Source organism: Clytia hemisphaerica, unplaced genomic scaffold, assembly GCF_902728285.1.
Source record: "Clytia hemisphaerica strain Z4C2 unplaced genomic scaffold, Clytia hemisphaerica genome assembly, whole genome shotgun sequence".
In the NCBI taxonomy this organism is placed as follows: Eukaryota; Metazoa; Cnidaria; class Hydrozoa; order Leptothecata; family Clytiidae; genus Clytia; species Clytia hemisphaerica.
In genome coordinates, this window is record NW_027103253.1 from 1,108,453 (window position 1) to 1,124,363 (window position 15,911).

At 36.3% G+C, this 15,911-nt stretch overlaps 1 protein-coding gene across 3 annotated transcripts; it reads right to left on the reverse strand.

Moving 5' to 3' along the window:
- LOC136798253 (inosine-5'-monophosphate dehydrogenase 2-like) lies at positions 1-14,569 on the reverse strand. Of its 3 annotated transcripts, none has more exons than XM_067054849.1 (12): positions 13,234-13,351; positions 6,430-6,533; positions 6,092-6,140; positions 5,683-5,758; positions 4,950-4,975; positions 4,628-4,814; positions 3,487-3,581; positions 2,781-2,868; positions 2,503-2,619; positions 1,573-2,272; positions 1,239-1,322; positions 1-539 (listed from the first exon to the last, which is right to left on the reverse strand). In XM_067054849.1, exons 2-12 carry the CDS (start codon positions 6,519-6,521, stop codon positions 518-520), a joined length of 1,536 nt encoding a protein of 511 aa, XP_066910950.1. In that variant the 5' UTR covers positions 6,522-6,533; positions 13,234-13,351; the 3' UTR covers positions 1-517. The 3 variants fall into 3 exon arrangements, with proteins under 3 accessions (XP_066910950.1, XP_066910936.1, XP_066910942.1); XM_067054835.1 differs by lacking the exon at positions 13,234-13,351 and adding an exon at positions 14,330-14,569 and having other exon boundaries at positions 251-539; XM_067054841.1 differs by lacking the exon at positions 13,234-13,351 and adding an exon at positions 7,057-7,127 and having other exon boundaries at positions 251-539.
- Between the last annotated feature and the right edge of the window lie 1,342 nt (positions 14,570-15,911).

The window sequence follows — 15,911 nt, forward strand, 5'->3', positions numbered from 1 at the left end:
CAAAGAGTTGCAAATTGATGCCACGATATATTTTAGATAATAAGGATATAATATATTCTACCGAAAATGTTTAAAAATTCATTGTAAAAAGATTGATAAATAATTCTAGACTAACTAACGGGTTCTAACGGGATTTGTAAGAGGTGTCATGCCAAATCGTTTGATTCCGCAAAAAAAACAAACGAAACAAGCAGTCATCAAAAGTAGGTTTCAACTGGTTTCAAAGGTGAAGAAGGACAAAATACAAATGTGAGAAAACAAAATAAAACTTTCAACAATATTTAGGATATAATAAACAAAAAGTAATTTTCTATTTTAATATTTAATTACAGTACACAATATAAAAAACTCAAAGAAAAATTTTCTAATCACTAATCAACTAATTCATCTAAAAATTCAAATAAAAATATATTTAACCATGGACCAAATACAACGAAGTGTAAAAATACAGCCAGCGTCCCAAACATTATTTTCAAGTCATATTGATTAAAAAGTGCAATTAATTAGCTAGACCATTTTAAAAAAGTTGCTTCTCGTACCTAAAAAAGGAAATTAAGGAAAAATAATATAGGTAAAAAAAGCAAACACTGTTTATAAAATACTGAGAGCAAGGAAATTTCAGACGTATCTGGAGTTGGAAGTCGATTTTTCTTATAACATCTGTCTACAGAAGATAGCGCCATCGGCAAGCAATAGGAAGCTTTTTCATAATAAAATAAGGGTTTGACATCTTCTTTTCACCCTCTTTTGCCTAATTCGCGGACCCCTCTCATAAAAGTCTCAAAGTCCTATCTACTTTCGAACCAATTACATGCGGCTGCGTTCCACGAAAGGTGCTACGAATCCTAAAGGTTTGTTTGCCCCCCCCTAAAACTCGAACTCTTTGGGATATGAGCACTGTCGTCGATTTGAATTTTAGAAATTTCAATTTACATCGCATGTGAGGTGAGGGTCACTAATACTTTAGACGTACAAACTTTCGCGAGCAGAAACTTTCGCGAGGACGAAAAATCGCGAAATTCACGACATTTACTTTCGCGAATTTAACGAAAAAATATTTTTCGCGAGCATAAACTTTCGCGAATGGCCCTTCCAAGAATTTTTAAAGACATTTACTTTCGCGAAAAGGGCCAAAATTCGCGAAAATCGCGAAAGTTTCTGCTCGCGAAAGTTTGTACGCCTAAAGTATTAGTCAGCCCCTCCCCTTTTACAGAAGAAACCAACAAATTACAACTTACGAATGAAGGCCATGCACCCCTCCTTCTCTTTGAGCGGATGGTGTGCGTTTTTCAACTCTTAATTGTCCACTGTATGTCATCGATCTAAAAATAATATCAAGAGTATTTTTTTACTGACATACATTTTAAAATTTCTGCCATGGTATTTTTACTTTTTTTACCATGAATGTTTAACTGTAAGGAAATTTGTGTGTGCATTTTTTTTAAATAGTATTTTACTCTAAATCTATTATAAAGAAGAACTGAAACAAAAGTGATAAGGTGATATTACATTAAAGCGAAAAGAGAACTTTCATGAGAAACTTTCTCTAAATTCGACTTCATCCTTTCATACCTTAGCGAAGTAAGAGATTTAGCTCCAATATCTTGACATCCGTGTTGAACACCCGCGGTAAGGTAAGGGATGAATTTGAACAAACTCCCTTTATCTTCCACTGAACCACTGACACCTTGAGCAACTTTCACTTTGTCACTTTCCACGAAATAGCGACTTTGACTTCCTTTGCTTTTCATAGCACCGAGCGATCCCATACCACGGTATCGCTTCAAACGAACGCCATTTTGATAGAAGTATTCACCAGGCGCTTCAAAAGTACCAGCTAATAACGAGCCCATCATCACAGTCGATGCTCCCAGCGTTAACGCTTTAATGATGTGTCCAGCATTTGAAATACCCCCGTCAGCGATACAAGGAACACCGAAACGACGGGCGTATTCACTGACGTAAAAGACGGCAGTACCTTGGGGCCGCCCAACAGCACACACTTCTTGTGTGATACAAATGGATCCACTACCCATACCCACACGTAAGCCATCAGCGCCGGCATCAATTAAATTCTTAGCTTGTGCAGCAGTGACAACGTTTCCAGCAATGACTTCTAGATTAGGATATTTGGCTTTGATTTCTTTGATACGTTCGATTTGGAAGGATGAATTTCCTTGTGAAGAATCGAGAACAACAACATCAACCCCTGCTTCAACGAGTGCTGCTAGACGTGGCACATCTTCGTCATGTGTACTGATAGCAGCTCCAACTGAACGAAAGGAGAAGATTAACTTATACACTAATACACTCGTCTTGAAATTTTTGCGAGGATAAAAATCGCGGAAAGCTTTGTCGGCTGAAGATAGCAGGGAGAATTTTGACTCATTTCATCGGAAATTGTTTCTTGTCAATAATGGAATGAAACAGATATATGGATAAGGGAACGTATTTGAGAACATCGATAATGATAATACTCAAGAGCTGCAAAGATGAGCATACCGAGTAGTTGTTTCTTGGAATCTTTAGAAGCTAAAGGGTATTCACGATTTTTTTGCAAATCAGTCCGCGAGATCAACGCAACCAGATTGAAATCATCGTCGACGATCGGAAGTTTTCCTGAGGTGAAAAAAAGACATTTAGGAATATTAGAGAAAATGGAAGGTTGATCACTCAGACTATGTGTTAAAAATCTGCAAGTTTTTAAGTTTTTTAGTTTTAAGCTCAAAGCAAAAGTTTAAATTAACGAAATTAATAGTGAGCAATTGAATTGACCCTACCTTTTTTACTTTTGGACAGAATTTCGTTTGCTTCTTTGAGGGTGATGCCATCTCTTCCCACGGTCAATTCTTCTTTCATTGTCATGATCTATGAAAGCAAAAAGTGATAACGATTTTCTTCCAAAATAAAAGGGATTTTTATAAAATCTAAACAAAAATTGGTTTTACCGTCTTCCGTGGTTTAGACCTCAAAAACAGCAAATTTAGCGGTTTAGCCAAAATTTAAACATTCGCAGAATTAAATTTCCCTGGTTGACTGATTTCGGGAAAAAAAATTTACAGCAATAAATATTTTTATTTTGTTTTTAGAAACCTTTACAATGTATTCCATAAAATACAAACTTTTATTGCAGTAAATTATCAACACTAAAAATGTTTCTATGCACAATTCAAGCATGGTAAAAAGCATGGTAAAAAACCCGTCAGTAAAAACAAAAATTGAATTCTAAAAATATCTTCCTTAAGTTAGAAATGGCTGACGAGGCAGGGGATCCAAAGGCTTTCAGGCTCGGCAAAGCTATGTATCTTTAACGGGAAATCGACCAATATGGAAGAACAAATTTTGCAGAGGTGATTCCTTACGCAAATCGACCGCAATGGTAGAGATTATATTACATGAAAACCTCCAGATTATCCTAGTCCGAACTCTAGATATTCGTATGTGAAAAAAATTGCATATTATCAAATGAGTTAAAAAAGAATTCACCTCTGACGCTGGTTTTTCATGATCTTCAGGTGAGATGAAGTCAACATCTCGGTTAGTGACAATACCCACTAATTTACCACCAACTTTCCCATTCTCTACGGAAAAGATTAGTAAAAAATTTGGAAGGGTGCAAACCAAATTATCTAAATTTATTTTTAACTTTGAGTAACCTTCTTATATTATTCTAAATACCCATGTATTAATGTGCTCTTCCAGAACATTTTTGTACATGGGGGTGGAGGATATATTGGATATTTTGTCAGGGGGTAGTGAAAAATCTGCAAAACTTGCCTTGTTTTAGTGGTAAATTTGCTCTGATTAGGGGTGATTTTGAATGTCCGGGGGGTCAACTGATGCTTGTCCGGGAGGTCAACTGATGCTTGTCCGGGGGGGGGGGTGAGATCCGTTGTCCGGGGGGGTCAAAATTCACAATGTCCGGGGGGGGGGGGGTTAAATTTCCAAAAAATGTTATATCCTCCAACCCCCCCCCCATATTCAATTTTTTTTTCTGGAAGAGCCCAATGGAGTGACCTATCCTAAATGCTAAGACGTTATTTTTAAGATAAATTATTCGACTTTCGAACTCCAAAATGGTGCTTTTATACATCCGTTTTAATACCTCGAACTTTGAAAGGACCTAAACGTTACTTCTGACATCTAAAATTGCTGAAAATTTGGTGAAAATATAGTGATTTGATCCGAATAAAACAATGTAAATAAAATAGGTAGCGATTAATAGTCAAAAACCCAGCCCAACCTTTTTATGAAAATGGATAAAGGCGAGACCGACTATGTTTTTTTTCTAAAATGGGAATAATATCATAAGTTTTTTGCAGATATTTTTAACTGAATAAGTTGAAAAAGTGTAAATTCATCCCAAAACTAAGATGATTTTAAAATATCACATTTGAAATGGCATGAAAGCTCATCGATAAAGAGCAAAAAGTGTACTGATTCAAAACGTCACAAATCTTTTAGACCTTCCGACGCTAGACTTAAAGAAATTTATTTTTATAATACCGAACGAACGACCGACCCACAGTTTTCTGAAGGTCTTCCCAAAGAACAAAATATCAAATTTGTCTCGCATTACATCATAAAAAAGGGAGAAACGCAAGCAGGGAAAAAAGTCATTACAAACCTGTGACAGGAAAGCCAGAGAAGCCGAACTTTTTGTGAATATTTTTGACATCAGTGACTGTATGCGAAGGACTAATCACAATAGGGTCTGTTATGAAACCTTGTTCGAAACGTTTGACTTTGTGTACTTCGTTTGCTTGGAATTCGATTGAACAATTATGATGAATTATACCGATACCTCCAAGAAGCTAAATAAAACAAAACCCTTTTTTAATCATAAAAATGTTCCTTTACGAGCATAGTAGTATGATGAGTATATCGCTTAGAGCTAAAGTAAAATGGCCGTTACTAAGCATGACAAAAAAAAAACATTTTCAACTTACAGCCATAGTCTTTGCCATATCAGATTCTAAAAAATGAAATATTTAAACAGTTCACTCTCGCTAATTCAAACTCGAACAGGGAATCTTTTTCGTTCAAATTACAGAGAGATTCGAGTTTCTTCCTTGTCGGGGACTGGGAATAATTTCGAATCATAGAAATATATGAATAATAGAAATTTAATTAAGCGAGCGTCAACTGTAAAAGAAATGAACAGAAGCTAACAGCTCAGAGAGTCGCACTGAATGCATTTGAACGTCTCTTATAAGTTAAATGTTCTTATTTGAACTAATCTCATCACTCATTTTTGCTATGTGATCACCGCGTTTACCCTACCAAGCCAAACACGGCGACTCAAATTCCCTTGTCAGGTCTTCTGAACCCTAGTTCAGGCCTTAGAACACTTCATAACCACTCATTTTAGCTATGTGATCACCGCGTTTACCCTACCAAGCCAAACGCAGTGACTCAAATTCACTTGTCAGGTCTTCTGAACCCTAGTTCAGGCCTTAGAACACTTCACAATCACTCATTTTTGCTATGTGATCACCGCGTTTACCCTACCAAGCCAAACGCGTTGACTCAAATTCCCTTGTCAGGCCAAGTGTTCTAAGGCCTGAACTTAGAACACTTCCTAATCAGCCAATAAGCTTATCTAGGTACCGCAGTACCTTATCAAATTGACGAGATCAATATTGAAGAGAAATCTATTTTAATCACTGAAAAAAGATTTACCTGTGACAGTATCCATAGGAGAACTTATGAATGGTGTTTTTAAGGTGATCTTTTTCGTCAATGGTGAATTCAATGCCTAAAAATAAGAGCTTTGGTTTTAAATCGTCCGACATATCATTGGTATAATTAAATACTAACGTGTTTTATCAGATTTTGGAAAATAATGAAAGAGAATGCACGTCTTTTTTCTTAAATTGCCAAACACAACGAGTACGTGTTGTGCGAATCGGTGATATAGAAAAAGAAATTTGGACAGACTGAAAGACAAGCATTGTAAGAATGCATAACTTAGACATCCAAAATAAGGCCATGGAATGCAGGGTAGGGTACATAATAAATTAAAATCGATACGCAGTCTTTGTAACAAAAACATTTAAAATAGAAGCTTTAACGGGGGTAAAGTACGTACCACATCTCCAGTGCCAAAGTCGATATATCCTGGCAATATAATGAAGTCACTGAAAAAGGAACAAAAACTCTTCAAAGGCGGGAATAAATAAAAGTCCACTGATCAGTTCTGATAAAAGACGGAATCTATACAAGCAGGCGATGGAGACCATCAAAAGTTACACTCAGCATTGAAGAGGAAAGGATAAAAAAACTTGCATCGGAACTTCGGACTTTAGAATAACTGACCAGTTTTCAAGAAAAGATTGCGAGATATAAAACAAGAGAAAGGTGATTAAAAAGGCAAATTCTCAGGCAACTGAGGCGAGGTCACCAAAAATTAGTTCGAGAAAGACATACTTGTAAGTGATGCCGGTGCCTGATTTCATTAAATCTTCAACTTTCATGCCGTCTGATGGAACATAAGATGTAGAGCTGATCAAATCCGCCATATCTTCACTAACCTATGAACACAATATGAACGCAATTAATAAGGTAACAGTGGACATCAAAATTTAAAAAGCTAAAACTTATGTTATATGAATATTCCTCAACGTTAAAGCCACAAACTGGTGATACAATTTTCTATGATCTTTCATTTTTATCATAAGTAAGTACATACCAGTTGCTGAAAAATGTCTAGTCTGATAAGCTTTTATCTTTTTTTATAATACAAAAACAACGTAAAAAAGTTACCACATCAGACATAATTGCACTCTGCATGAAACAAGATTGCACTTATTCTGACAAGGAAAACTCTGTGATTTTCAAATTTTGGTGAGCTGCTAAAGTAATTAACTACACTATTTATAAGCCTGTGATAATGTGACTGTTGAACTATTTAAATTGCTTTTTGGTTTTGCGATTTTAAGTCTTCAAATCAAGCCACTCATTAAATTTTATCAACTTTGAATATAATGATACCCATAAATTATCACCAAATCTACCAGCTGGACAAATTTGTCGATTTTAATATAATAAACTTACCTTCTCATGAAATGAATTGTTCTGTTAATAGTTCAAAAAGTTTATCATTCAGCCTTTTTATTGCCTCTACCAATATATATTGTTTAGATTAACAAGTCAACAAGAAACTTTGAATGTCTTAGAAAGAAAACACCACAATTCATTGTTGTTATTTGCATGTAAAATAAAACAGTTTATTTACTAAGCTAGGAAGTAGTAGCAATGCGATATTGTAATCAAATTCTTTATTGTTTATTTTACTTTGCAGTAATCCCGGGGGGACCCCCGTACTAGGGTTGCGAGCTGACGGGGGGGGGGTGCCGCCCGACTTTCGAACTTTGGACCCTTACCGGGACTAAAAAGGAGAAAACAAAGGAAAATTTTGGGAATTTTGCGACCCTTAGCGGGACAAATTTGACCAATTTTGACCAAATTTCGATCTTTCAGGGGGTAAAAAGTTGAAATTTTCCAATTTTTCGACCCTTAGTGGGACTGAAATTTGATTTTCTGATTTTTCCGACCCTTAGCGGGACCTTGGAACTCCAAAAAAGGTACCCTTAAGGGCGGCACATACCGTACCCTCCATTTGCCTAAGTCCCCCCCCCCACCGGGGCAGTAATAGTTTTCAAAGCTATTTGTTTATTTTTCTAAAGTACTTAGCCAAATTATAAGCATATTTTTGAAAAAAATAATAAAATTGAAAAGAATTCTATCAAATTTCCTTGCAAAGGGTCACAGAAAAAATAAGTTTTCAGTAACATTCTTTTGAGCCTTCAAACGCTTTCCTGGATATTCTCCCCTTTTTTAATTCCACTTGGCCTTGTGTCATTTTGAAATAGTTTGCTTTTGGATTTATATCTCTTTTTTTCTGAACTATTTCAAAATTTGTAAGTCCTGAAAATTGGAGCCTTCATCTTGTTGTTCTTGATCAGTTTTTAAAACACGATAGTTATCCTTATCCATGCCAGGAGAAATAATCCATGAAGCATTAGCAATGAGACCATAGAAAATAAGTTCTCAATGCTAATGCACCCTCAATGTTTTATTTTCAAAATGACACAGAAATAATTGGGGAATTCAAAAGCCACAAGGAAGGTGCAGTTTTATATCATAGTGGGCAACACCCCTCCAACCCCCACCTAAAAAGTTACCCCCATCTGCATGGGTTTACCCCCACCTGAAAATTGAGGACTACTCAACCCAAACCTTCTTGGGCAACCCCCACCTGAATTTATAAGACCTTCCAACCCCCACCTGAAAAATCCAATTTTATCTTTCTCTCAAATTTTAAAAGTTTGATAGATCTGATTGAAACACCCTCACCAGTGTTATATTAAATTCAAAAGTTGTATACAGTATGCTACAAATTGGGATGTTTTTCTTTTAGGTTTGGATGTTTTTCTTTTAGGTTTGGATTCTTTTTTGTTTGCCTGATCTTTTAGCCATTTCATGATCCTATTAGTAAGTGTGAGGTAGCTGTGTTAAAAAATGTGAGATTTTTTTCTTCAATAGAATTTTGCCTGTGAACTTGGAGATTTTGTTCCTTTAGGAACGCTCAAAATTCCAGTGAAGTCCCCTGATGAATATGAACTGGAGAGGAAGAGATTGGAGGACAAAAAATAAACATTTTGTAGTTTTTACTTGTAAAGTTGGATAGTTTTTTCAATTTTTTTTTCAACTAAGGTTCTCATAAAAAATGAAAGATACACTCAAAACTCCACAACCCCCACCTGAAAATTTCTACCCCCACCTGTATAGGACAGGGATTTTTCCAAGCACCAAGCAATGCCTCTGTTTGTACTTTCAAATTGAGTTTTTAACAAAGGCGTAAGCAACGATATCAGAGGCTGGGGGCGCCTTGAGCCCCCCTGTGGGTCCAGGGCTAGCCCTGGTGGGGGGTTCAGAAAGCTGAGCATATTTTTGTCTTAACTAGCACTTTAAAACGGTTAAAATTGAATGTATTTATAGAATTTATCAATGAGCTCAATTTGAATTGAGTTTAATGCCACCGTCTAACGGGGGCATTTGGGTGCTTGGAAAAAACACTGATAGGGTTACCCCCACCTGAAATTCTTCATCAACTCAACCCCCACCTGATTCAAAAAATTTGAAAATCACCAACCCCCCTCCCCCAGAATCCTGGGGGGCTGCCCACTATGTATATTATTAACATCTTTAAAATCCATTCCAAAACGCATTTCGCTGGAAAGCACAAGAAGGCACTTGAAGTTATTGTTTGAAATCAAAATATATATGATTTTCGAAGACTTTTGAGAGCAGATAGCTGGCTTGACAACAAAATGTCATCATTGGTATTGCCATTTTGTATCAGTGTTCAATTTCATGAAAAAATATAAAGTACAGCAGCTTGAAAAATTCAAGAGAAACCGCTTTTCCTGGTGATTTTCCACTAATACAGCATTTTTTAGAAAGTTCCGTGTGTAAAAATCAGTTTTATTGACAATTAAACAATGCTTGATAGTTATCAATGATGTTTTTGTGTGAAAAAAAACAAAGAAATATAGGGAATAAGTCCAATGAAAATCTACAAAAACGGCGATTTCCAGCATTTTCGGCCTGAAAAATTTTTTCTCAGAAATCTAACTCAGCCACATTTTGGCCATTGCTAATACGCATCTTTGTGCAACCGGCATATTTCCAGCATTTTCAGCCGGAAAGTTTTGGACCCCTCAAATGGATTGAAAAATACAGTTGTTTCTGGCTGTAAAACTCAAATTCAATGATGGATCTGGTGATTCTGAAAGTTGAATCAATGATGTTGATGAATCTGACGCTGCAATCAATGATGTTGATGAATCTGATGGTGGTCGTGAATTTGATGATGGAATAAAAGGAACTGATGATTCTATTAGTTGGATCAACAGTGTTGATGAATCTGATGGTGAATCTAATGATCACCCTTAATTTCTTCATCACATTCCAGCACCATTCTCCCATCAACACATTCATATTTATAAGCAATATAAGCATCAATTCCAACATCAAATTCATCAACAAAATTGATTCCATTTACGGAACCACCAGTTCCATCATCACCATCATCACCACCATCAGAATCATCATCATCATAGCCAGATGACCAGCCAGATGACCAGCCAGAGACTCATCCTGTATTTTTATAATCTTATATATACAGGAGGGGTACAAGCTGCGAGGCAGATTTCGGCCTCAAAAAATTTACAGTGGGAAATTCGAATTTAGTGCTGTCCTCACTACTAAAATAAAAACCAAATTTTGAAATTCGAATTTAGTGCTGTTCTCACTACTAAAATAAAAACCAAATTTTGGAACTTGCATTTTCTCTAAAAAAGTGTGAACAATGAAAAAATAAAAAAAATTGATTTGCTGTGTTTTCAACCGTCACTAGGATTTAGGAAATTCAAACTCTCAACTCTAACCATGCTATACATTTCGCCTTCAGTAAAAATAAAAGAAGAAATCATAGCATGGATCTCCAGGCTACATAGCCACCAGAAAAATCATCATCACCACAAGATCTATCATCACTATCATCAGATTTACCAGATCCATCATAACTGACCACCAGAACAATCACACCACCAGCAGAATCACCAGAGCCTTTGTCACCAGAAACAGCCTTTTTTAATTTCAAGGGGTTTCATTTGGTAGTCAATTTTAGGGGTTCATTTTAGGGGTTCATTTTGGGGGTCCAACTTTTGAAGTCTCCCTGGGGAAGTCGAGTTAGCACGCTAAGTCAAGCTATTACGCTAAGTCAAGTTAGCACACTAAGTTGAGTTAGAACACTAAGTCGAGTTATCAGGCTAATTCATCAGTCATAATATTTTGGGTTTTGGCAGTAGGAAATCAAGCTTCCAGAAAAAACAACATTAGTCATCTACAGGATGTATTTGCAACAACAAGGATGAGAGTTACCTGAATCAAGTTCAAGTTCCCAAGACATGAATTAAAACTTGAAAACTTAAAAAATAAGACAAAATGACTGATTGCGAATGTGCAGCAGCCAGGATATCACCCAACCAAATTTTGTTATTTAATTCCCAAGACAGCGCTTTAATTTTTAATTGGCCTTGTTTGTAGGCTAAAGTAAAAATAATTCCGCACATGTAAATGGGTCAGTGTTTGAGGTTCGGCAAAATTTCCAGGAAATAGCCTATCCGACAGTGTGCGGATCTAGGTGGGTTCTGTCTCCCCCATAGATATTTTTCTTGGGAAGTCGATCTTCAAATTAGTTTTCAAGTTTGGCTTGGCTCAAAAATTTTCATCAATGGCTCAAATTTTAGGCAATTTCTCATAGTTTTTGAAAATGAGCGCTGACAAAAAGCGCTGGGTTATTTTTTCATGAATCCCTTTAGAGTCAAGTAAACGATATAGCGCTTTTGCAGCATTAATCTCTGATAAACATTTTGGCGGGACGCTAGTGTGACTAACTGTTTGGACCCAGTTTAGTTACCTTTTAGAATTATATCTGTTTTGTCAGTCTAAGCTTAAACTCCTATATCAGGATTAGAAACTGGGCTAGTCTTACCCCTTTTACCTTTCCCTTTACAACAATACTATGCTGACAAGTTGACACAACACATTGACAAATAATCCCTCTGAGAAATTTATATCGCAATCGATAACAAAAACGAAAGTGGTCTCTTCTACTGATTGCTTCCCGGTGCTCCTTCGCAGCTGTTTATCAAATTTCCACCAATGAGATTGCCACATTTCACAAGGCCTGTCTTTTTAGCACCGTGGCCTCTCAGTGACGTCATGTGATGACTTGCACGACAGGCGGCTCTAAAATCCCACCCTTCTTGTTCTATATTTGTTTCAATCCGTGATCCTAAGGCTCAGGTTTTTTTCTCATCTTCAATTTACTGAAGAAGGTGGGAATTTGATGCGAGAGTTAGATTGTCAGTCTATGCTTATAAAATCCTACATCAAGATTACGGAATTTGGAGTGCAGACCGAATTTTACTTTCATTTTCAGTAGTTTCACTTTCGATTTTGAGCCAACATCTTAGCAATGGGGTGCTTGCCCATAGTTACAGGGGTTTGTGCAAAAAACCAAACATAGACAGTTACATCAATATGCCAAAGACATTTTGTTCAACCACCTTCACTTCAAGATAGGCCACCATAGAATGAACTTCCTTTTATAGGATGAACCATATTCATGTGGCTTTCAGCCTTGCACTCCATTTCTATTTCTATTTCTATTATTTGATTAGCAAAAACTTTATACAAAGTTATTCTCGCCATCACAGAGCCTATTTGAGATATTTTACTAACTAGCCCAGAGAAAAATTTTAAACCTTTATTATTTGAATGCATGCCTTTTTAATACTCAAATATAAAACAATTACAGTATATAAAACTTTTTAACTTGGTCATCAGTCAAAAAAGTCATTAAAATTGATTAGCCTCTGCGATGGAGTGCAAGGCTGAAAGCCACATGAATATGGTTCATCCTATAAAGGAAGTTCATTCTATGGTGGTCAATCTTGAAGTGAAGGTGGTTGAACAAAATCTTTTTGGCATTTTGATGTATATACTGATAGAAAGTTTTCCAAATCCCTTATATTTCAATTGAACCAATGAAAAATGAAACTTTTCCATGTTTCACTTTTTTGCAAAAACTCTTCAAAATGAAAATATTTAAGATTTAAAGTATTCAATGATTTTTTACGGCACTTTGCACAACGTATTTCAACTGTACTCAACCACTTCCGGTTTTCAGAGCATGTCATGGTTGCCCCCAAGGAAAATTTCCAACATAAAACTCTGCCCCTAAGATCTGTTTCCCACCACAAAAAAGCCAGAAAAACAGGTAAATATAGCCAGTTTTCAATGATTTTGCCCCTGAACTGTAGATAATATCAAAATTTTGCCCCAGCCCTTGAAAAGTGAGCAATCTCTGCCCTCGAGATCTCAATGATTTCTGCCATACTCTGAAAACTGGAACCACTTATATGTCACAACCCTGCACAACCAGTTAATAAATATATTATATTCTCCTAGAATTACCTATATTTTTATCCATCTGTATGCTCCAGAAAGATAAAATAAAACTGGCACCGTTCCGTTTTATGCCGCTTTAGTTTTATCTTTCTGGTCTACACATCATTTTTAGCAGTTTTTAGGCTCTGCATTAGTCCTGCAGCTGTGTCAAAGCAGAATATTAAAGGCCTAGAGAAAAAGCATACTTACAAATCTATCATGCAAAAACACTTCTTTTAATTGCAAGGATTGGGGTCCAAGTGTTTTCTTGACAAGACACAAAGGATTCAAGCAGGGAGCAATCGGTTGAAGCCGACCGAGTGACAAAATAAATCAGCTGCGCACATGTTTGCACCTATAACGAGCTACTGGTTGTTGGTGATGTACATAGTGCGGGCGGTCGGGCGCCAAGTCCGCCGTATGACCTGTCCTAGCACAACACTTTTTTTTCGGAACACCCTGTCAGAAAGGTTACTTTTAGTATGCTTTTAGACATAAGTGACATAAGCTATTGAAGCTACTAGCATAGGTCTGCTCTACTCGTGAAGCATCTTCTTATTGTGTAAATCAGATAAATCTAATTACGATCAGAAAGTTTCGGGATTATACAGAAACCAGAGAAGCAATTTTGTACATTTAACGCCCAGAACATATTGAAAAAAGATCACCGAGCCGGCTGCTTTCGATTTTAGTCACATCCGGGGCTGTCCAGGGTCACCTTTTAGCAAATTCAAATTCAACAAATGAGTTCGAGTAGGTACCATTTTTAGAACGGGAAAGTGATCTGTCAAGTCATCAGATTGATCGTAGGAAAATTATTCGAATCTGAATTGAGTGAAAGTACCAAAACAATAACGAGAAATGACAACAAGTTTGTTTGCGACAAGGCGTCTGGATCAATGGAGATATATAATTCGTTTAATAGAGATCCATTCAGTCCTTGCAGGGGATGCCCGGTTCTGTATTGAGTGGTCTCTAGGAATCGTCTCGTTAGAACCGTCTTACGTTTTAGTTTATACTGCCTGCAAGCTTGCAAGACACTGACACACAGTTTTTCAGATCAAGTGCGTTAATCCGGCGTGAACCGGCCAGCATGCTATCACCTCATCCATGATGTATTGTCTGTACACTCACTTGCCAAGTAATCAAAGCACATAGTGGGAATAGAACCCCGACCTCCTGGGTGGCAGTCAAGAATGATAACCACTACACTACTTCGCCTATATCGGAGATCCTTAGACCCCTAGATAATGCCAGTCGATAGGTGATAAGTGAAATATAAGATAAGTAAAAATTGCGTCTTAACCTGTTGAGCTGAATCTTTTGTAGTTTTAGATTTTGGTAGTAGAAGACATTGATCAGAGGATGATCCATGAGGTGTAAGAAAGCGATGAGAAGAGGATGGGGAGAATGAAAAGACGAGATTCTCTTCCTCTTCACCGTTATATCTTGGTGGTTGACCTTGTTGGTTGATTTCCTCTGCTGACCATTTCCTCCATGGACTGTTCGGTGTAGACATCCCCTTTCAAGTATTCTTTTTAGTTCCCTAGAGATTGAAGTTAAATACTTGGGTTAAGTTGAAGGAAACATACAATATATTTATCTGAGAGTCAAAAATTTACATCCAGTTGCTGTGAGAGCAAAACAGATAAATAAATAAAAAAATAAACAAACAAACAAAACTGTGATACAACTAGTTAACAGTTAAAATTGAAAAGTTACAACGAGATTCTTTTGACTGGTTTCGAAAGAAATTGGTCCTGTGATCTTTCCTGGTATAAATAAACGATAGCAAAGATAAGTTCTATTTCAAATTAAGTGAAAAAACTTGAAAAAAAGTAAGCAATATACATTATTAGGGTCAAATTGCAATTTATCTGGATGGTTGTGAAATACAATATTCTATGTTATAAACATTTCCCATTTTTTTGTTGTCACCACCCTGCATAATGATTTCACTCACATGTACGTCTCGTAAAAATCATAGCACTCAAACTAGCATGACGTGTGAAAATTTGGCACATAAAGACTTTATAAAAGCTACTTCTCGCTACTTAATTCTGGTAATCCACTAAAACCTTTTAACTTCTAAAGATTTTTAGAAAATTGTATTGTTTGAATATATAGTATGCTAAAACCATCATAAAAAAGTTCGTCTGACTTCACAGACAACACTTTAAACTATTACTCTTTCATTTTAACAGCTTATTAAGTTAGTCCAGCCAAAAAAAATTGGAAGTAAGGTCCCCTTACTTATTTTAAGAAATCCATTGAATGTTGAAGCGGGTACTTTTTCTAATTACAAATTAACAAAACAAAATTGAGGTGGCTAAGAAGTTAATTCGATTCAAAATAAAAGAAAGTTGATACAGAGACGAGTTTTTAGTGTAAGAGTAATGAAGACAAATTTGATTAAATACAAAAAAATAAAAGTTGCAATTACTGACTATCCACGAAAGCATCCACCGAAGGAGGACTTCAAAATATCTGTTCTGAAGGCACGTTCCAGCTGGATATGGCGGTCTGTTCTTACCGAACTAAAGAAAAAAGTCTGCTGGAAAAAAGTGGTCTGTTCTACTGAAGATTGGGACCAGCTGGAAAAATATGGTCTGTTTTACTGAAGATTGGGACCAGCTGGAAAAATATGATCTGTTCTACTGAAGATTGGGAACAGCTGGAAAAATATGATCTGTTCTTATGAAAAAATAGTCTGATATCTTATATTTATAAATAACGTGTCTAAGAATTTCCTATCTGTTCTGAGGGAATTTAAAAAAAGTCCTGAATGTGGTTGCCTGGAGTGGCAGCTGAAAATTCTCCATCTGTTCTACAAAACATCTGGAAATTGTCGATCTGTTCGAACTGTTAGCTGGAAATTAAGTTTCTGT